Source organism: Poecile atricapillus, chromosome 11 (assembly GCF_030490865.1).
Source record: "Poecile atricapillus isolate bPoeAtr1 chromosome 11, bPoeAtr1.hap1, whole genome shotgun sequence".
NCBI lineage: Eukaryota > Metazoa > Chordata > Aves > Passeriformes > Paridae > Poecile > Poecile atricapillus.
In genome coordinates, this window is record NC_081259.1 from 9887875 (window position 1) to 9908920 (window position 21046).

Below are 21046 nucleotides of genomic sequence, written 5' to 3' on the forward strand. Positions count from 1 at the left end.
ATAGCATAAATGTTAATGTTTCAGCAAGGGCTGCATCACTTATGTGAAAAGACTTCTGCCCTAATCTCACAGATGATAGAAGCACTGCTAGGGGTAATGAGATCATGCCTACATGGGCAATTAACTTGTGATTCCTCACCAAACAGCAAACAATTGCACTACTAGAAAAATGAGGAAATGACACCAAGATTAGAAAAATGAGGAAATGACACCATGGAAAAATCAGAGCTTTGTCAAGATCTAATAGACATTGTCCCTTGTGGTGTCCCCTGAGCTCAAGCCATATATAATACAACATTCTCAAAAGTGCTCATAAATCTACTGCCAGCAGGGCTGGCTCGGTAGCATGTTCACAAGCAACAGCCTGAATGTGCTGGGCGGCTGAGGGTTTGAGTAGATTTGCAAAGTTAAAGTGCTACAGCAGTCACAATAATCAGTGGTAATACACAGCCTTTTTTTTTATCAGGAGAACCCCTACTGAGCACAGACTGAAGGGATATGTTCCTATAAAAACCTCCCTGGTGGGGCCATTGTCTGCTTTCTTCACTATAATTAGCTTTCCAGAGGTTGGCCTACACCCACAGGGTGAGGATATATGGATATGTATAAGAAGCATATGCAATGCTCTGATTTTTTTTCTAAATTCTAAATTTTCTTTTTTTTTCTTTTCCTAATACATGATCATGATTCCAATTCAGCCCCATAGTAAAGCTCCTGCTAATTTGAGAAGAGGACTTTACCAGTAAGTGTTTGCAAAGAACAGAACAGGTACTTCCATTAAGTTGTGCAACTCTGTAAACACATGTCCAGTCATGTGAGTTGTTTGTACTTTTCGTGTATCCCACACATGATACTCTGCCTAACACCCCAGCCTTGGAAATCACACCCAGAGACAATGAATGCACTCTGCAGTGTTTATTAATTACACCTCCAAAAGTGAAAGGGTATTCTGGTTTTAGTGAGAGCTCTCTGTAACTGTTCTAAGTATTTCAGATCCAGGAATCAACCCTCAGAGCCTATACTCAGTGTATGACATTCATCCTGGTGACACTCAAGTAGCACACTGCTGAAGGACAGCCAGGGCACATCTATATTTGTGCCATTGCTCATTGCTGGTATGCCCCTATCTGAGCAAAGAGACAGGGTAGGGTTACCGCAATAAGTCTTCCAACTGCAGTTATAGGAAAGTGGGAAGGAATTGCTTTCGTGTGAATTAATTTTTACTAGGGGGAATAGAAGTTAACTTTGATACCATCTGAGCTATCAGAAGAATTTATGGCGTCTTAAGATAGAAGGCAAGTTTTTAGGTAGTAACATTCTTTGTTATGTATTTATGATAACTGACGGTCACGGATCTAAACGTGCTTCATGTAATTTTATCTGTGCCTGCAAAGCAAGCAAACACTGAGCAATCATCTGAAAATCTTATTTAGGCAGCAGGATTGCAGACAAGCTTAATTATGCTCATTTTAATTTATTTCATTTCATTTTGGTAGGAAAAAGAAATGTTAATTCACTTTTCTAATTAGTAGTAGCTTCTAAAGCAAGCCTTATTGTTTTAATTATGGGGAAAAAAGTCTTTGCGGGAGCCAGACAACATTTTCTGGTATGTGTTAAGACCTTTTCTCTGTTTAAAATGTTAGAATTTGCATGATTTACTTTATTGCCTTTAGCGTAAATAGTATTTCTGCCTAACTTCAGTGTTTTTGTCTATAGTAGATGTTGCTAGCTGTAGAATGAATCCACACCCATGTCTGCAGTGCCAGAAGACAAATTATGAACTTCTGTGTGCATTTTCTTACAGATCTGTAGGGCTGGTCTCAGCCAGAGAGTGCAAAATGGCTCAGTATTTTTCACTGGTTTGGGAAGTTGCTTTCTACTATGTCACTGATTGTATTTACTCTGCTAGCTAAGCATTTTTCACAAAAATTAATAAAATATTGATGAAATAAATTTGAGGTAATAGCAACTACTCAAAACAACAAAGACCATAAATGGTAGTTTGAAAGCAAATGTATGTGAAAGCTTATCCAGAAGCTCTGCTAACATTGACATCTGATTGATCTTTTGGCTTTTTTTCTGTTGTGAGAAGGTGATTTTAAAGCTTTCATATGCTTCACTTACCTAGGACTGGATATAACTACAGGTTAATTGACGTTCAGCTGAAATCTTTCCATGAAATCTTTTGCTTGTGGTACTAAACTGATAAAAGTGATCTGAGTAGTTTTGTAGCTATGATTCCATTCATGCTGGTGAGCAGTGGAGGGCTGCTGGGGACATTTCAGTTCAGAGAGAGGTCCAACTCTGTTCTGGCATTATTTCACTACTGTTAATACAGACTGGTTGGAAAGAGTGGGCTTGGGGAATCAGCATTAAAATTGCCTCTGCAGTTTTAATGTTGTCCCACGTGCATCTGCTTTATCATACAGCTTTGCATGTCACCTGCACGTGCTCTTTTCACACTTTCCACCTTGCACAAAATAGACAAAATGTGCAAGGTTTGGGTTAGAGCAGGCATCTCTCAGTCCAGAGGTCAATGGCCTGCCTTGCTCCCTAGGTACTGGTTGCTTTATATGTTAAAATGTATATTTTCCATGGCACATGAGAACCCCCAAAGGGCAGTATGTTTTCTCTGTGATATTTTTTAGAAAGGACCCAAGACCTGGACTCAAGTTTCAGTATTAAGAACAGCAACTTGAAAAATACAGAACAGGACTTTTCAGAGCATTTACTAGTGTGTTCAGTGGCATCAGTGGTCACAACAGAGGACATTCTACATTATGCCTGACTGACAGCTCAGAAAACATGCTTGACAGCAGCTGAAGGGTGAGCAGGCTTCAAACCAGGCCATTTCCAATTGCACAGAACAGTACTAACTGTGCCTGAAGCACAGTCACAGTGTTGATCTGAGGACAGGACTACTCCACAGTTTGGAAATCAGGCATCAGGGTCACAGATGAGGTACTCAGAAAAGAGGATGCACACCAGAGACAGCTCTCTGCTGTGTTTTGCACTGAAGTGAAAAGAAAAAAAGCCTCCTGTGGCTTCCCTTCAGAAGCTTCACTTAGGAAGCAAAGCCACTGACTTTGGTCTTTCCCATGCCTACCTCCAGGACCTGAGCAGTCCTCAGCTACATCTATTCTATCTATATACTTTTAAGCAAGAAAAACTCAATCCTGGTATCTAAGTATGTAGCTAAAGATCTTTCTTATCTTTTACAAGCTTGAGACTCATCATCTCAAAAGCTTCCCTGAGGATACCGATGTCATCCAGATCTGGCAGCACGAGAGACTATGAGACTAGCAGCCAGTCACACGAACATTCAGCTTCCCCACCAGTCCCAGAGTCTAGTGACACTGAGACTGAAGGTTTGATATTTTATCACATGGATCTTTATGGATCAAAGGAGAGGTTTGATATCTTTCCTGAAGAGCTCTCTGGTCGAGGAGACAGATCTCTGGGGGACATGAGAAGGGAATCTGCATTGAGTAGTGAAAAAGTTCAGCACCCACAAGAAGTTGGCTATGACTTGGAAAAGGAGGTTGCAGAGTTGGCTAAGATGTATGGACTTGATGAGGATAGAGAAAAAGAGCTTGAGCTTCTTGGAGGATGTCTGGAGAAGGTGGAGAGCAGATGGCCACCTGCTCGCACAGAAAAAGCAGGATCACAAGGCTCCATATTTAATACATCAAAAAGCAGCTCTTCAGTGGAAGATCCAAGTCAAAGCACAAAGCAACAAGGACTTCCTGATGAGGCTTCTCAAGGTGAAAATCAGAGCAAAGCCAGAGCAGATGATGAGGCTGAAAGCAACATATGGTCCAGAGAGGGGTTAAGCAGTGGCGGCATGTCAGATGAGTGGAATAGTCAGGCTGTCAGTGAGGAGGAGGAGGAAGAGGAAGAAGCAGCAGATGTTTTTTGTTCTACCTGTAAGATACCAATCCGAGCTTTTGACAAACTATTTGGTGAACACAAGGATCACGAGGTTGCTCAGCTCCCCAGTGCCCTGGAAAGTGAAAAGGTGAGAGTAACACAGGTGTACTGTGGTGCCTCTAAAACAGTCTTCAAACATAGTTAGAATCACCCTGGGTATTTTGTAGGAGGAGATCCATAAAAACATGTGCAAGTTGGAAGAACAGATTGCTCAGATGGAAAATGTTGCCAGCCATTTGGAGGAAATCTTCATCACTGTAGAGGTAAGGCATTTTCTCTTGGGCTAACTTTATGGTAGTGTGGTTAAACAGTTTTGACAGTCATACTGACATTCATGGTGTTCAGTTGTTAATAAGGTGAGTACTTACAGTATCAGAGCACAGTTTTCTTGGGGTTTGTTTAGACTGAAGTACTCAGGAAAACTCATCCTAAAGAATTTTTAACGTGGGCTAGTAAAACCACATTTATAGTTTGCACAGAAATTTCCATTCAGAAATAAAGTGACCCGTATTCAGCTCATCTTAGTTTTAAATGGCTAAAGAGCTGCGATCTAACTAGCCCAGCCAGAGAGCAGCCATCATGTTCCCTTGGCTTCATTCACAGAAGTGTCAGATCCAGGCAAATCCTTGGACCAGCTGCTTCTGACTTGAAGCAGATGACTTAGAGTTGTGCTCCCACTCGGCTGCTGTCAGCTTGGCCCCAGGGGAAGGAGATGAGCTGGCAGCAAGTTCAAACTGAAGCAATAACTCAAGGCACTACGGTCTTTTCTCTACTGCATGTGGCACAGGAGGACATCAGTGCCTGAACAGTGGGCAGCTGCTGGCAGTAAAGACTTGCCTGCTCCTTAAATCTTCCTTCCTAATGCTTTCTGCAGCTGTGAGTGAGGACACCAGCATTATCTGCCCAGTTCCCTCAGCACAAATCCATGGATCCCACTGAGTTGCCATGGTTTCTGTCATGGAAGGATGTGCTTGACTGTGTTGGTGGAAATGCTTGTGAGATTATGGCTGGGATATATCCTAGTTGTGCTTCCTGGGTTTAGGTTGCCTTATATCATTGTTACTGTTGTAATTTCTGTTGCTCTTATGTCTGGAACAAGATCCAACACTTTTGTGCTTCGGTGGGGGATGAATGATGCAAGTAAACCCCTAAAAATTCACGTAAGTCAAATTACAGCTTCTGTGTACTGGTACTGCGTCCTAGTGTTGTGATTTAAATCATGACATATTACTTCTATGGTAAGGAGAATTTTAGGCAGACCAGAGTAAGATTTTCCTCTGCATGACCTGTGGATCAGGCTTGATGCCAAGGTACAAACCCTCAAATACCTTGCAGGAAAATTTTGGAAGGCAGGAGCAGAACTTTGAGGTGCATTACAACGATGCAGTGCAAGTGCTTGCTCAGAAGTATGAAGAGCAGCTGGAAGCACTGGGAGAAGAGAAAAGGCAGAAGCTGGAAGCTCTGTATGAGCAGCTGGTCAATTGTGGGAAACATCTTGACATCTGCAAGGAGCTGACAGATGAAACCCAGGAGCTTTTCCTGGAAAATGACAAAGCTGAATTTATGAAGGTAAAGAGCTTTAACTGTGGAAGTGCATTTTGCTGCTTGCAAGTAGTCCCCATCTGAGAAGTCCCAAGCAGCCTTATTGGGAGGGAGAATTTGGGATGCTCAATCTATGGTGCTGTCACTGCTGCAGGTGCTTGACATGGTGGCCTTGACTTAGTAGGACAACATAATAGAGTCAAAACACAGAAGCAGAAGTTTGTAATTTAGATGATCATTGAGTTGTGAGTCACACTGGGGTTCAGAGAGAAGATATCTCGCTGAAATGCTTATCTGGGAAAACTCTGGGAGCACTTAGTGTTCCTTGCCTTGTGCAGGCTCAGCTCTCTTGCTCTATTCTGGGCTCACAGCAGGCAGGCTGATGTAATCACTTAAGAAAATGTTTCCTTTTCTTGCTCATTTTGGAGGAAAGTTCAGCTGAAATATGTCAAGAGCTCCTGCAAAGTGATGTATGAAATCCCACTCTGAGGTGGTGTCAAGAAGGTATTTTTCTTTGCAGGTAGAAAAAAAATTGGAAAAAAATCAGAATTGTCACTGATGATGAGTGCTTGCTCTCACCTGAGCTGTACTGTGACTAAGGTGGGTGGGAGCATTATTGTAGCACAGTGACAGTAACTTCTGAACTGGACAACAAACAAATCTCATAACACCTCCAGCCTACTCCAGTGGGACAGTTTGCTGTGACTCCAACCTGTTGAGTTCTTCACATGAGCTGACTTTTCCCATTCCTCTGCATCTCTGGAATAAACATATTTTCTCCTTAGCTTGTGAACAGTTTTACATTGCCCCTAAGAACCATTATTCATCAAGAAGTGAATATTGGCCGTGAGCTCTCACCTGCTGAGGTTTCTCCTGGAACTGTACAGCTGTCTTCCAGTTACACACACAGATCATTTCACTGAGCTCTTTTGCCCAGCTGATTTTGGTCTTTGTTTGTGAGGGATCTGTTGGCACTTCAGACAACCAAGGGAGGAATCAGTCTAAAGTCTAGATGGGCAGATACTGATATTATATGGTAGTCACCTGATATTTCTCAATATCTTACTGTAAATTCAGCCAAGATCTGTCCATTTGAATAAAAAGGGTTGGTTTTGTTCTCAGAGTTGGGTGAGAGCAAATTACTTCACTCCAAGGGCTGCATTTGGGGCAATTTGTGTAGGACAGGTCAATGGTATGATGTAGGCTGACCCTGGACTTTTCTACCTCTAACACTCTCTCTTTTTTTTTCCAACAGGCAGCAGTAACCATGGTTGACAGGTAGTATCACATTCTGGGATTTTTTGTCACATTTCTTCCTGCTACGTGTTCTGGACTTTGTTCAGGCACACAAATGTTGTCTGAGCCACTAGAGCTATTTAAATATTTAGTATTTTTGTTTTAAAGTGCATCAGAAAAAGTTACTCTAAGAAACTTAACACTCAACACTTGTTTGGATCCAATTTCAAGAAATCTGAAAGGCGAGATAGAGCCTGAATAAATCAGTGTTTTCAGCTTAGTCATAAGGAACTAATTTCACTGAGAAACAGGACTGCTAAAGCTCTTGAGACTAAAAATGAGCTCCCTAAATATACTGTAACAGGCTTATTGATGCATTAATATAGTGGGGTAGAAAATCAAGCTGTGGGAGCTCAAAGCAGATACTGAAAAATCTTGGAGCAACTGGAAGAAGTCTTAGGGCACACTAAATCATACACAAAAATGCCCTCTTAATTGACTGTTATTGTTCATGAAAACACAGAGAAAAGATGCCCCTTTTTTACAAACTGACAACACCTAAAGCCACGAGGTCATGAATTAGTAATAGTGTAAATTCAAAATAATGAAAGTTCTGGAGCTAATAGGGTGCTTGGCACAGCGAGGCGCTGGGCACACCTCACTCCCCTGCTCGGTGTGTGCAGCCAGCTCACTGCAGGAGTGGGGCACACAAGGGTGGCCCTCAGTCCCAGCTCCCTTTGGCATCTTGGGGCACTGCTGGCCACGTATCTCCAAGCTATAGGCATGAGGAGGCTGAGCTTGTAAGGAAATAGATGTTAATTTAGAGCCTGCTGTTCTCTTTCTCTTCCAAATAAGCATCATAGACAGGTATCTCCAACAGTATGGTACTTCCAATTAGACATTTTTTTTCCCCTAAAATTACAGACTGGAAGAATTCTTAAAGAAAGAAGTAGATTTAGAGCTTTCAACACTGCCAGACTTTGAAGAACGGGTCATAGATGTCTCTGAAGTTGAACAACTAATGAACTCCATTAATGCTATTCCAGGTACTCTTCCTAACTGATCATTATTTCACACCTATTTACATTTAAGTAAGGATATGTATTAAACATTACTTCTTTTAAAGGAGATCTGTAAAGGCAGAATTAACTTCCCCCTAGTTTTCCTTCTAGCTTTTTATTTGCCTATATATACAGTCACTAGAAGATATTTTTGGTTTTTTTCCATTTGTTTTCAATATAAAATTACCGGAATTACTGCTAAATTGGGACTTCCTTGCTTTTGCTGGATGATTTCCTAGAAGACTCATGAAGAGTACCCCCTTCTGTTGAGGGGTCAGGCATGCTTAGTCGGTGATAACTTGTCTTACCTTGTAATTGCTTGAACAAAATAGAGAGGAACCCCAGACTGCTTTAAATAACACAGCTTCTCTTGATAAACAGATTTCAGTTACTTATTCCTCTGCTATTTAGCAAGCATTTTTTCCCCATAATCCACAGGAAACAGCGCAACATAAACAAATTTTGAATAACTAAAAAAACACCTAAAATTTTAAATCTTTTCTGGTGCATCACAAATGGTCAGAAAGAACGTTATTCTTTTTTTTTCCACCCAGTACTGTGTTTTCTTAACATAAACCAGCATTTGGTACTTGTTTGCTTGTGCTGATGCCCCCCTGTTGTACAGCTTTTCCCTGATCCCAGGGGTGGCTGGCAGCAGTGCTGGCACGGCAGATGCTGGGCTCACTGGAACAGCCCTCAGAGCAGGGGAGGCTGAGTTTACAGAGGGGTAGGCTCAGGCGTATTTATTTTGTTGTTTTGACTTTGATTTGGAGCAAGACTAGTTCTCACACACCAGTGACCTTATTACTATCTGCAGCTGTTTACAGAACCAGCTCCTGACTTTTCTCCATGTGGGAAGAATGGAGGAATATGACCCTATTCAGCACAAATGGCTTTGTGCAAAGACATTTGTGAGAAGAGAGGTATAACAAACTATGATTATACATTCAAAAACTGACCTGTTTTTCCCTCTGCAGCTCCTTGTGCCCCTGTGATCAATCCCCAGGCTCCCAATGCAGCAACTGGCACTTCACTAAGAGTTTGCTGGGGCCTCTTCTCAGATGACACTGTGGACTGCTACCAGCTGTGCTACAAACCAGTGAGCAATGAGGGGCACAGTGATGGGCAAGCAGGTAAGGAGACCTGGGCCCAAGGGGACACCTCAGCTCTCCATTAGCCAAACCAGCTGATGCCAAAGTGCCTCTACATGTCTTGTGCACTCTGCCACCAAAACTGTCATATCTGCCTTCTGCTTTGTCCCTCTTCCCCTGCCAGGTCTGCCATGCTGCCAGCTGCAGCAGGACCCATCTCAGGAGTAGAGACAGGACATGGCAGCAGCAGGGACAGCAGGAATGGGAAGGGGACAAGGATTTCTGGAGGGTGGGCTTTAGAACATATGTGCTGCATCCACGGCAAAGCACGGTATTTTTAAAGAGCAAATCATCATATCAGCACTCCCACTGAAACCCCCAGATGATTCTACAGTTTATCTTAGTGCTAATAATAGACTGTAATTTCCTAAGATGCCCAGGCACACAAAGAACCACAGAACCAAAATGTCCCAGCCTTGTGACACAACTGCCTTTACTAACACTGCTCTTACAGAACCTTCAAAAGTGGAAGCCAGTAGAGTGCCAGTGGCCAGTTGAGAAAGAAAACCAGAAACTATCCAAATTTTATAAGATCAAGAATGATAAGTGAGCAGTAAAACAGCTTCAGCTCTTGTCCCATCTGATTTATGCTGCTGTAGAGGCAAGCATTGTGAAACTGCCTGACAGCTGATCAAAGGGTGTGGAGCACAAAGAGCTCTCTTGAACTCAGCACCCAAAACAATGCACCCAAACTCCATTGTGATGCAGCTTTGGGGAAGACTGGGAAACTGTGTAAATGAACTGTAAATGCTTTGTTGTTGTCATTTCAGAGCATACACTAAAAGTCAAAGAAACATACTGCAGCGTTACTGATCTGTTGCCAAATACACAGTATGAATTTTGGGTCAGTGCTTTAAATGCCTCCGGTATCAGTCCACCAAGTGAAAGAGCAGTTTATGTAACAGGTAAAAATATTTTATTCATACGACTTTGTAACCTTCGTAGTGAAATTCAAAATAGTCTCTGAATTTATGCCAGTAATGCTTTCTGGGCACTTTCTTTCTTCTGATGTTACCCTACTAACTGCATGGGAATTCCCTACTTTTATTTGGAGAGCCTATCATGCCAACTGTCCCTGTTTTAGAGTGGAAGAAATAGACAGAGAGACAACTTATTTAAATGCAAGCACATAGACCAGCTGTGAATGAGGTTCAAGTTTCCTGGTTCTGCCAGAAAAATCACAGCTCTTCTTTTATTTGCCTTATACCTTTATAGGTATTTTGTGGATTCACCTGTTAAGCTGTTCTTTTTAACTGCAGTTCAGTCTAGGACATTGTGTGACACTGTGTCCTGACATCAGATTGAGCAAGTCAGTGTGAGACCTTCACGGGCTTGTTCCAGATGTCTTTGACCTCTCAGAGCAGAGAAGAGATGCACCTTTATGACAAAGATAAAACTAATGATAGAAAACAGTTGTGTAATTGGTCTTTATGTTACTTCTCTGTTTAATTCTCTTGGGACCTTTATAGTCTAAATGATATCTTTAAATAGTACTGTTAATCACTCTACCTGCTGTTTATTGTCCATTGGTGAAGCAGGTTTCTTTAATTATATAGTATTAGTAAACAACATTTTTCTATTTTTTGTCTTCAAAACATGATGTTTGCAAACATCTTCAAGCAACAGCTTAGAATTGTTCTTTTGCCTACTTTTTAGCTCCTTCACCACCTACCATAAAGAATAAAAAGATCCGAAGCTGTGAAAATGCAGCACTGGTGTGCTGGGAATCCAGAGACGTTAATCCTGTTGATTCCTACACGGTTGAATTGTCCAAGCTGACAGATGAAGAAAATGATGATATTATTACTGAGTGAGTTACTCTTCTGTTGAGCCCATGACCTGTAGAGATGAAACCATTTCAATTGTGTGGCATCAGTTAGGACTAAAAAAGGACCCATGACCTTCTGGTGAATTTACATTTACAAACAATCCTCTTAGTAAAATTAGGTGTAAAATGTTAATCAAAAATTACTATATGAGAATTATGGGTATGGGAAAAGGGCAGAAGCAAATGTAAAAATCTGCAGTCTGTCACAGACTCTCTCTTGCCCTGCTGCTTACAGCTGTACAAGGTAAAATGTTGTTGATCGGTTACAAGACAAGTTGAAGTGTAATTTCTTCTTTGTTGCTCAGAAAAATAATTTCAAAGGCCTACCTTTGTTTTCTACCCCATCATTTTCCATGGATTTGTTTTCTGTAGATCTATTGTTGGGATCCCTAACTGTGAAGTCCTAATTCACCTCCAGCCAACACAGAAGTATTACATCTGTGTCAGAGCCCAAAACCTGGGTGGCTCCAGTGAAAGAAGTGAACCTGTCCTGATACACACCACAGGTACTGTACAGCTTGGAACAACTCCAGCAGCCTATTGTTGCATCTATTGTCTTAACAGAAAGATTCCTGCTGGTTTCAATGGCCTCTGGACCAGGTCCTAACCTCTTATATCTAATTACACACCTGGTAACCTTTTAGGAATGAAAAAAACAGCTTCTTGTAACAATAAGTGCATTGCTTTAGCTCTGCAATTTATATAACTGCTGTCTGTTACATTTGATTGTAAGACTGAAAGTTACTGATTTCTAGACATTTTAAGGGACACTGTCAACTCAACACCCACATATTGCCAGTCTGCAAAGTGCTGACACACCTATGAGGAAAGTTGTAGTTGATTTCACTTCTGAGGTTATCATGTAAGGAAGCTGCTGCTGGAAATTATGGCTGAGACAGCACTTTCTAGAGTCATCTAGCAGACATCAGTGCTCACCTTCATCACTGTTGCAATGACACTGCAACTTCACTTCTCATCTCAAATCTCCCATGCCACTCACAGATGTGTTCACACCTTACCTGTGTCTCTTCTGTCCTTACCTTCTGTGAAACATTTGAAAATTGCCTTTATTCAGCAAGATGACCACGCAGTTATGTTTCAGTAAAAAACCTATCTGCCACACAGCAGTGACACCACAGAAATGTTCATCCTTAAATCCCTAGAGAGGAAGACTGTTATTGTGTTACCATTGCTTGTGTGTATTCCAACTACTTAAATCAAACTCAATATTTGAAATTGCCCATTCTGTTTGCACAGCATGTGTTTGTTTTCAGCAGCACATGCCTGTAATTGCCCTGTCATTGTTTGTATTGTATTTGCAATGAAGTAACTTGCAGTTTGATTACAATGATTTCATTTGGGATTATCGTGGGGAGATTTATCTTCTCTGAGTCTACATTATGGAAACATCTCATGCAAACTGATCTGTTGGCTGCAAGAACCCACCTTGAATGTGGGTGAATGGCCTTTGATCCTATCTGGGGTGGATAAAGAAGCACCAGCTACAAACAGCAGCTGTGCCAACAGCAGCTGCTCCGCAGGCCCCAGTGTGTCAGACCTGCTCTGTGAAGTCTCTGCAGGAAGAAAGGCAGAAGCACTTTTATCCTGGGCTGGACTTACCTCTCTGAGGGCTGGTCTGATGAGAGGTGCTGAAGTATGAGGGATCCTTTCTCTTCAGACTGTGCCCAGCCTTTATGTGGATGAGTGAGGCCATGGAGAGTCCTTTAAGCCCCCCTTCTCATTTCAGTGATTAAAAATAGATTGCTTGAAACCAGACAGTCCATCGCAGGGAGGACCCCTCATCGCTGAATAGCTGCTTCCTGCACAATGCCTGCAGCTCTGACCCCGGTAGGGTTCAAAGCCAGGCTAAGTCCCCTGCTCTTCACAAGGCTGAAACTAAACAGTGTTAAGCTGTAAAGCAGCCATTTATTAGAAAAACTTTAAAAAGATCATCTTGTCCTCTCAATGTCAACCATAGATTCTTTCTAGAGCATTGGTGAATCTTTTTGTGGATCCAAATAACATTCATCACACCCTTGCTGCAATTCTAATGTTATAAGGAGTTAGTGGAGTTATCCTCAGGCATTTTCTCTTGCAGGCACCTGCTTCTACCTTAATGAGGACACAGCCCATCCTTTACTAGCAATTCTAGATGATGGATTTACCATTTCATGTGATGAACTGGAAAACCCAGAGTGTGATCTGCCTGTCTATGATAACAGCTTTACAAGGTATAAAGGGGCATTTCAGTTTCTTTGGTTCTTTTAACAGATGCCAGGAAATGTCTAACGGGGCTTTCAGCAGCTCTGATTATTCTCTTGAGTTGAAATCTCCCTCTCCAGCTGCTCTTTGGAACTTGGAAATTAATGCAAGTTCTTAAATAGGATTACAGATGCAGCAGCCACAATTATGTACAAGCCTACTTACATGTCTGGCACACTGAGCTAAATTTGAACAGGTATTTAGGCGCCATAACAAATGCTAAGGAAAGGAGAAGGATCTGAAATCTACCTCTTGCTGACAGATGTAACTGATACTGTTTGGACCAACATGTATTACTTTCAAAAAGAATTAGGCCCTTTGCCATTGAAGTGAGAGACTAAGCTTGCCAAAATGCCTATTTCTAGTCAAAACCACAGAAACACCATATAACCAGGACAGGCATCTGCAGATGCAGGATAATACAAGTCCACATTTTATTGCTTCAATGGAAATGCAGTGCTACTAGAGGGCTCGGTAGAAAAGAGTTGGGAGACTGGTGATCCTTTCCATGAAAGCCATCATGGTAATCTTAAATGGGATTTCATCCCACTTCTGCGGGATGCTTTTATGTTTCACATAAACAACCAGAGCTGGAGCTCATCTCCTCATTCAAAGGCTGAGGTTTTGGTTCCACTATGAACTTTCACAAGTCTCCTTCAAACCAAGATACTGAAAAAAGAAAAAAAAGAAAAAAAAAAAAGAAAAAACAAACAAACAAAACCCCAAAAGCTCCCAAGGAAATTACATGATAAACTCTTCTTTCTGAAGTTTGTGCAGCTGATGCAGTTCCTAACTGCTTCTTCAGCACAGTTCAGGTTTGCCTTGGTGTCTCTTGTGCAGCTCTCATTACTATGGTCATGTTTTGTTCACAGATGTTTACCCATCCATTTTCCATCATTCCTTTTCCTTTCAAGCTGTAGTAACACAGCCCCTCTGAGTTCTGATTTCAACAGCCTTTGAGTTGTTCCCAAGACATTTACATGCACTTGCAATGAACTGTACACATGCTCTAAGCAAGTGCAGCTGCAGAGGCAGAGCACTGCTATTGTGCTGTGCGTGCCCATCCTCACACAACAGGCCCTCCAAATGATGAGTGCAGCTCTCTCTCAGCATTGCCTAGGAGAGCTCAGTGTCTGCCAGCAACATCCTTTTCCTTAGAAACTTACAACTTCAGACACTACCATAGAAACATAAAAGTTGTGTGTGTTTGAAACCTGCTGCTCCCCCTTGAAAGTGACAGCATGTACTTCTCCTGAGAAAAAGTGAGGTGTAAGCTTACAGGAATCATGTTGCCCTCCTGTTTCAGAAGCATTTGGAGTGGGTTATTTTGCCCAATTTTCTTGCTTTAGAACCTGTGTTTTTGCAGACTTGCATCTTCAAAGCACCCAGTTCCTTTGACTCCAAGACTGTGCCAGTAAATCAAGCTGAAGGGTCTCCCTGTAGTACATTGTCTGTCTGTCTCTACTACACAACTTTCAAAAGAGTTATTTTCTGCATGGTTCCTATTGTACATTTCATGGCCCAGGAACCCAACATATTACAAGTTCTCCTACCGTGTTCAATTCTTCCTAATCTCTCCAAACACAGTGTAGACAGGTTCCCTCCTCCCCAGCTGCCCCAGGAACTTCGTGCTGATACAGAGCTCAGTTCCTAATGGTGAGTGACGTTCAAAACCCTGGGCTGTTTGGAAAGAAAATGCAAAATCTGAAGACTTTTCCCCCTGCTATGCTGGGGCTCACCAGAGCACTCTCTTTTCTAATAAGCATTAACTTTCCCAGAAAACCCAGGCACTATGGGATGCTCTTCTTCATCTTTCTGGAAGTGCCCAGGGCACTTGTTTATACAAAGCTACCCGCAAGTGAAAATAGGGTAGGTGTCACAAAGAAACCTGCAGGCTGGGTGTTAGCTCCACAGTGTGGGGATTTCACTGGAGTCAAATATCTACACTGCACTGCTAAGGAGACAGCAGAAGTGGCTTTTGTTTATGCAGGTATATACATACCTGAACATATCTAAACAGTGTAAAAAGCATTATAGAGAGGGCTTGCCAAAACACATATTCCTGTCTGTCTCCCACAGATGTATTGCAATCCTTGGCAGTCTGATCCCATTTCCAGGAAAGCATTACTGGGAGGTGGAAGTTGAGGAAGATACAGAGTACAGAACTGGTGTGGCCTTTGAGAATACTCCGAGACATGGTTACCTGGGGGCAAACAACTCATCCTGGTGCATGAGGCACATCATCACACCCTCAAGGTAAGGGCTGTGGAGGCTGCAGGTCTCTGACAGAAACACCTCTTACACCTGCAGGCTGGGCAGCAGAGAAAACAGATTTTATATCAGCTCAGACCTGGCACCAGGGTCTCTGACATTCCACTGCTGTCACCGTAAACTGGTGTTGGAAGGATACTGGAACACTTAAGCAAATCCTCCTGCTTTTTTTAGGGTGTTTCAGAAGCATTTGGAGTGGGTTCTTTTGCCCAATTTAATTGCTCTAGAACTTGTCTTTTTGCAGATTTGCATCTTCAAAGCACCCAGTTCCCTTGAGAGGATGCTAGTGAATAAAGCTGAAGGGTCTCTCTGTGGTACACTCTCTCACTGAAGTGAGACGTTGTCATATTGAAACAAGCAGTTGCAGGAACAAATCTGAATAAAACCAGAGCTGCAGAATTTAGCTGTAAACATTACCAAAACCCCAGTGGGAAGATAGAGTAAGAGATCTGTGTAATCCAGAAATTATGTATCTGGCTAAACCCAGCTATACCCAACTGGTTTTGATCTGTCCTACCTATGGAATCATGTCATACCTGCCTGCAGAAATGCCAGCTCCCCTCTTGCCTCAGCTGCACTGCTGGCTCTTCCCTGGACACTGGTACATTAACATCACTGCCTGTGACACTCATGAGCAGCCTAGGCACCTGAGTGCACAAAGTACTTCCTTTTGAGAGCAGCCAGGGTTCCTTCAGCTCTTTTGTTTGTTTTTCTCGCTTGCAGGCACAAGTATGAATTCCTGCACAGCGGGATGACACCTGACATCAGAATTACTATTCCCCCCAGAAGGATTGGCATCCTGCTGGACTATGAGAACTGCAGACTGTCATTTTTCAATGCAGATATTGCCCAGCACCTTCACACATTCAACTCACACTTCCAGCATTATGTCCACCCTTGCTTTGCACTGGAAACACCTGGTATCTTAAGGATACATACTGGAATTACAGCACCCCCATGGACTGCCCTGCCATAACCTGTGTTCTGCAGCTACCACACCTATGCGTAACCTGCCCTGAGCAATGCCCTCTTTCAGCATTAACTGCTCCAGCATACTCCCTATAAACCAGCTGTTTCCCTCTAGTAAAAGCAAAGCAAACCTGACCCAAACCAGCTGCCAAGCCTGAGCCCTTACGAGTTCACATCCTCTTGGGAAGGATCTTAGAAAAAAGCCACTGTGGTCACAAGATCCATCCCAGAATTCTCGTTACAAACTGGTACCATCCTTCTCAGAGGTGATGCTGTTACCACATGGCAGTGGCAGCTGGATCACAGGCTCCCCCAACACCCACCTGAAGCCGAGGGAACTCCCCAGTTCCAAAGCAGTCGTCAATTCTACTCCTGAGTCTACTCAAAGGAAAACAAAAATAGCAAAAGGCATAATCACTGTACAGCTGCTGGAGCTGAAAACACTCCAGTCATGAAGCTGATCTCCCAATCCAGTGTTCTGATTGCTACACAGAGCGTGTGACACAAGATAATCAAATATTCCTCCCGTGTGTGAACTGTTAGTGCCTACATACCCACTGAGGCTTTCTGGAATACCCAAGCCTGCACTCAAGTCTCAAATATAAGCCATTTTTACAGAATGCTTCTCATTCATTCACCCAGGGAAAAAAAGATAAGACAGGCCTTTTGCAGTACTTGATTGTCCTTACAGAAAAACCTAAAACACCTTTAGCTGCTTCCTTTTAGCTATGCTCACGTCCACTTGGGTGTATCCTCCCTCCACACTCACAGATCTGTTCTCCCCTTCAGCACTGTGTTGTGCCCTTGAAGCTTTGGGTGTCCAGTGAGGCTGGAAGGACTCTGGCACACTCTCTGCTGTTGAGAGATCCTTGTTTGGATTTCATTTCCAGACACCAATCAAGACAGGCTCTGCCTGTCAAGCAGGCTTGGTCAGCTCTGAACAGCCTCATCCATAGATGTCAAAACTACCTGAACTCAATCAAGAGTCATTAAGAGAGAAGCTTTTCCACAGATTTATTGCATATTCATTACAAAAGTCATTGGTTCAAGTTTCCATTCTAGGGAATCACCAGGAACAAGCAGTGGCCTCTACAATATGCAGGGTCTCTATAAATAAACACCATTGGCAAAACTAAAGACATTTTACATAGAACTGTGTGTCAAAAATTTGTATGTTCTTTCCCAAATAGCTTAAAAAAAAAGTCTTGCCAAAACAGGCCTTTAGAAACCACAAAAACAGGAGCTGAGTATGCCACTACAGCAGTGATTAGTACCATCTGCTCTTGGGTATCTGTTTCAAAAGCCTCAGAAGATGCATTTAGCAATACTGAGCTATACCAGCACAGGGTCATTTCTTAACTTACCAGGAATTAAGATATTTTCAGGGCAGAAAAAGTTGTTTTGGTCACTTTGTAAGACCTGCTGTAAGCAGGCCAGAGACTTTAAGTTGCTTTATCTGCCAGTGAGCAGAACAGCTTGTGGGCATGTGTGCCCTGCTGATGCTGGCATGGCCATCCCAGGGAACAGCAGTTCTAGGGTACAGCTCCTGTGCTGGGGATTGAAGTGGTGAGAAAGCACCATTCTTTGCTTAAAAATGTACTCCTTGACTTTGGCTCCAACTTATACCTACTGGAACACGTTTTATCCCTATCAGCCCCACTCATATTTTCAAGTAGACACCTGAAAGAGTATAACACACAGGTATCAGAGTGGACAGCTGAACCTCCAAAGAGAGCCTCTAATGCATAAAGGCTGGTGAACCCATGATTCCACACCTCGCCACCAGCTTTCACCTCAAGTGTTTAAACCATAGCTGCAACCTGGCAAAATACTTTCCAACCAGTGAACTGAACTGGCAAGTCCCCAGGACTTCAGAACCCTCTTGCTGGACCATTCAAGGGCAGGTTTTCTGAGTCAAAAGCGAGGTGCTCACACACCCTTGCACTGGAACTCTGCAGGTACCAAACAGCTCTGTTGTTATGCTGCCAGCTTGGTGAATCTACTGGAGAATGCTGGCCAGGTGGCTGAGTATAGAGCAGTCTGCTCAGGAGAATGTCCCCATGGTCATCACCAGGCATGGCACAGGACAGCTATAGCAGTGACAGAACTAGCTGAAAGAAAGAACAAATATAGAGTAATTGGCTTCTAGGTTAAAAACAGTAAGGGAAATGAGTTTGTATGTTTCTGTTTAATAAAAGCTTCACCTGCTGGCACTAGCCCAAGCTTTCCTCTCTTAGGAATCCAAACCCCATCACTTAAACATTTATACAGCAAAGAAAACTTGACAACATGTGTTTCTCAGAACCAGCTGTTACTCAAAATAATCTCTATATAAATGTTTTACAGGAAGGCCACTACTTCCGCAGCAGTGGTCTACTAAGCTGTAAGCTCATATCAGCCCTGCATGCCTCTGTATTCAGTTTATTCACCAAGTGTATTTAGTTTATTGGAACTCTGGGTATGGCACTCAACTTGGAGAACTGTGTTGAGCTGGTGATCTGATCTATTTCTCTGTACTGAAAGGTAATTCAGATGAGGCAAAATCAGTTCTTACATCTGGCCTGTATACAGGAACTCTGGCTGAACTACATCATGTGGTAGGGCAATAGTCAGTTAAAAATGAGTTGTCCTTGTCTCTAACATTATGTGCTGCAAGCTGCATTTTTCCTAGTACCTGCTGGGTCTTTTTCTTCCTGTTCCTTTTCCTTATGGGAATTTACCAGCACACAGCAAAATCCATCCTCTGCAAAGAACAGATGCTCATGTGTAAAGCTCTGGTTTTGGCCAGCTGAAGCCCCCAGGCAGTCCTCATGTGCAGCAGTGATCCATGCATCCCTGCAGGACTTGCAGCATCAGGAACTGCCAAAGGACAAGACAGCCCCAACCACGCCTCTCCCAGCAGCTAACTGGGGACTTTGCCAGGGCTGCCCAACCCCTTCAAAGCGAGCCAGAAGGATCCCTTTTTCCAATTCCCTGCGATTTCAGATTCACGTTGTTGCCACTGGAGGGCATCACGTGAAGCCCTTTCAGAAGGCCACACTTGTCTCACACAGGTTTCTAAGGCTGAAAACAGTTTTCAAACCTGTTACCGTAATCGAAGGCATGTCCAGTGTCCCTCCTCACCCAGTGCTGGAGCCGGGAACAAAGGGCCTGTGAGCAATTACACAGGTGAGACATGTCAAACGCACAGATACAAGAGACAATACAACAGCCCTGAAATACAGTTTAATGTAGATTTAAAGCAAACACATCTGACCTTTTACTACAAAAACACATGACTTTTAACTTGCTCTATCACTGCCACTAAAACATTGTAGGTAGATCAAGTAGGTCCTGACTTTTATCTCACAGGCAGGCCTTGTTCTTCTACCATTTAATTTAGGAGGATAGTATCAATGGAGTCAATATAGTGCCACTGGCTCCACTTTCTTAGTCCTCCGGATGAATCTCTACAATAAACTCCTGAAAAGTTTCAGAACTGACTGAGCCCTCCTAAAGTAGACTGCAAAGCCTAAGCACTCAGCCAGGAAGGCAATTCCCTGCTCCTGTCTTCGAACTGAGTTGAATCTTTTTACTGCCCACCTCTGTTTGCCGCCAGTAACCAATATCACTCATTAGCAGCACACAGCAAAGCAACCAGGGACCATGCAAAGGTGAGGTTTTGCTTCCTGTTCAGACTTTATTGCAGTCCTGAGACAATCCAAAACACAACACTGCCTTTTTATTGAATTTTCTCTCCATCGCGTTTATGGTGGTGTGCTCAGTTGCCAATATATACTGGGACTCCGCTGTCCTAGCCCACCTTACTTAAACCTTTTCCAAACAGGCTCATTTTTTTAAGCTTTACTTGCTGCGATGGAAGCGATACTGAGACCTAAATCCCTTCACAAAATGGCTGTAAGGGACCGCGCCCTCTGCCAAAAGGGTGCTCATCGCACAGCTGGAGCCAAATAAAACCTAAATAAAATCCAGACGCAAAGCTGTGGCTTAAACAGCCCCCGAAAGACTGCAGTAGTGGGTCCCGGGCTAGCTCACAAAACCACCACCGCGAGCAGCCCCTCCCGGGCGGCAGCGGCCCCGGCGGGCAGCGCTTACCTGGGCCCCGGGCGCGCCTCCTCAGGGGCTCCGCGCCGGCGATGCCCGCGGGGCTCGCACCGCATCACGGCGGCAGCTCCTGCCAGGGGCACGGGGCACAGCCGCGGGCAGGCCGGGCCTCGGCGCCACCGCACGGGAGCCGCTCCGGCCACACAGCGACGGGGCCTTGCCGTGTGCGAGCGAGCGCGGGAGGCCGTGCCCGAACTCCGCCGCTCTCTCGCTGCCGGCCGGCCGCCCCCGAGCCCCCCAGCCCGCCGCAGGAGAAGCGGGACCGCGGCCTCACCGCCATAAGCGCCCCCGTCCCCTCCCCTCCCGGCGCCGCCATTTCCCGCGGCGGCCGGGCCTCGGTCCGGGGCGCCCTGACAGAGGGCGGGCGCTGCCTGCCTGGCTTCCTTCCTGCCTTCCTTCCTTCCTGCCTGCCTTTCTTCCTTCCCTCTCTGTGCCGGGACAGCGCCCCAGGCGGGGAGACACAGCTGGAGCTGCCCTCGGCGTGGAGCTCTGTTCCCGCAGCCTTTTCCCAAGACATCACGGACCAAGCCGAGCTGACCCCGCTCGGCACCCACTTGAGCCCTGCCTGCCCTCGGCCGGGCCGTGGAGCGGCTTCCCCAGTGATGGCTCCATCCACACACGGCTGAATTGTTGCCTCCAGCAGCCGCCAATCCTGTGCAGCCCCTGCTGTGCTTGTCCATCTCCATTCCTTC

At 44.0% G+C, this 21046-nt stretch overlaps 1 protein-coding gene and 1 non-coding gene across 4 annotated transcripts; one reads left to right on the forward strand and one right to left on the reverse strand.

Annotated features, from left to right (window-relative positions):
• Positions 1-1142: 1142 nt before the first annotated feature.
• FSD2 (fibronectin type III and SPRY domain containing 2) lies at positions 1143-17906 on the forward strand. 3 transcript variants are annotated; one of them, XM_058846745.1, is made up of 13 exons: positions 1143-1606; positions 3223-4018; positions 4098-4193; positions 5266-5499; positions 6728-6750; positions 7633-7754; positions 8747-8902; positions 9691-9825; positions 10577-10730; positions 11121-11254; positions 12847-12979; positions 15090-15266; positions 16005-17906. In XM_058846745.1, exons 2-13 carry the CDS (start codon positions 3263-3265, stop codon positions 16255-16257), a joined length of 2373 nt encoding a protein of 790 aa, XP_058702728.1. In that variant the 5' UTR covers positions 1143-1606; positions 3223-3262; the 3' UTR covers positions 16258-17906. The 3 variants fall into 3 exon arrangements, with proteins under 3 accessions (XP_058702728.1, XP_058702729.1, XP_058702730.1); XM_058846746.1 differs by having other exon boundaries at positions 1143-1307; XM_058846747.1 differs by having other exon boundaries at positions 1148-1295.
• Positions 17907-19559: 1653 nt separating this feature from the next.
• Positions 19560-19691, reverse strand: LOC131583364 (small Cajal body-specific RNA 15). The gene has a single exon (XR_009278505.1). It is a non-coding gene; the product is annotated as a small Cajal body-specific RNA 15 (non-coding RNA).
• Between the last annotated feature and the right edge of the window lie 1355 nt (positions 19692-21046).

What these genes read in the sequence shown, in the direction of transcription:
- FSD2 (XM_058846745.1), top strand. Translation starts at nt 3,263, where the DNA reads ATGTCATCCAGATCTGGCAGCACGAGAGACTATGAGACTAGCAGCCAG. An exon ending in GTGCCCTGGAAAGTGAAAAG is followed by an intron (nt 4,019 to 4,097) that starts GTGAGAGTAACA and finishes GGTATTTTGTAG; the next exon opens with GAGGAGATCCATAAAAACAT. An exon ending in GCACAGTGATGGGCAAGCAG is followed by an intron (nt 8,903 to 9,690) that starts GTAAGGAGACCT and finishes TTGTCATTTCAG; the next exon opens with AGCATACACTAAAAGTCAAA.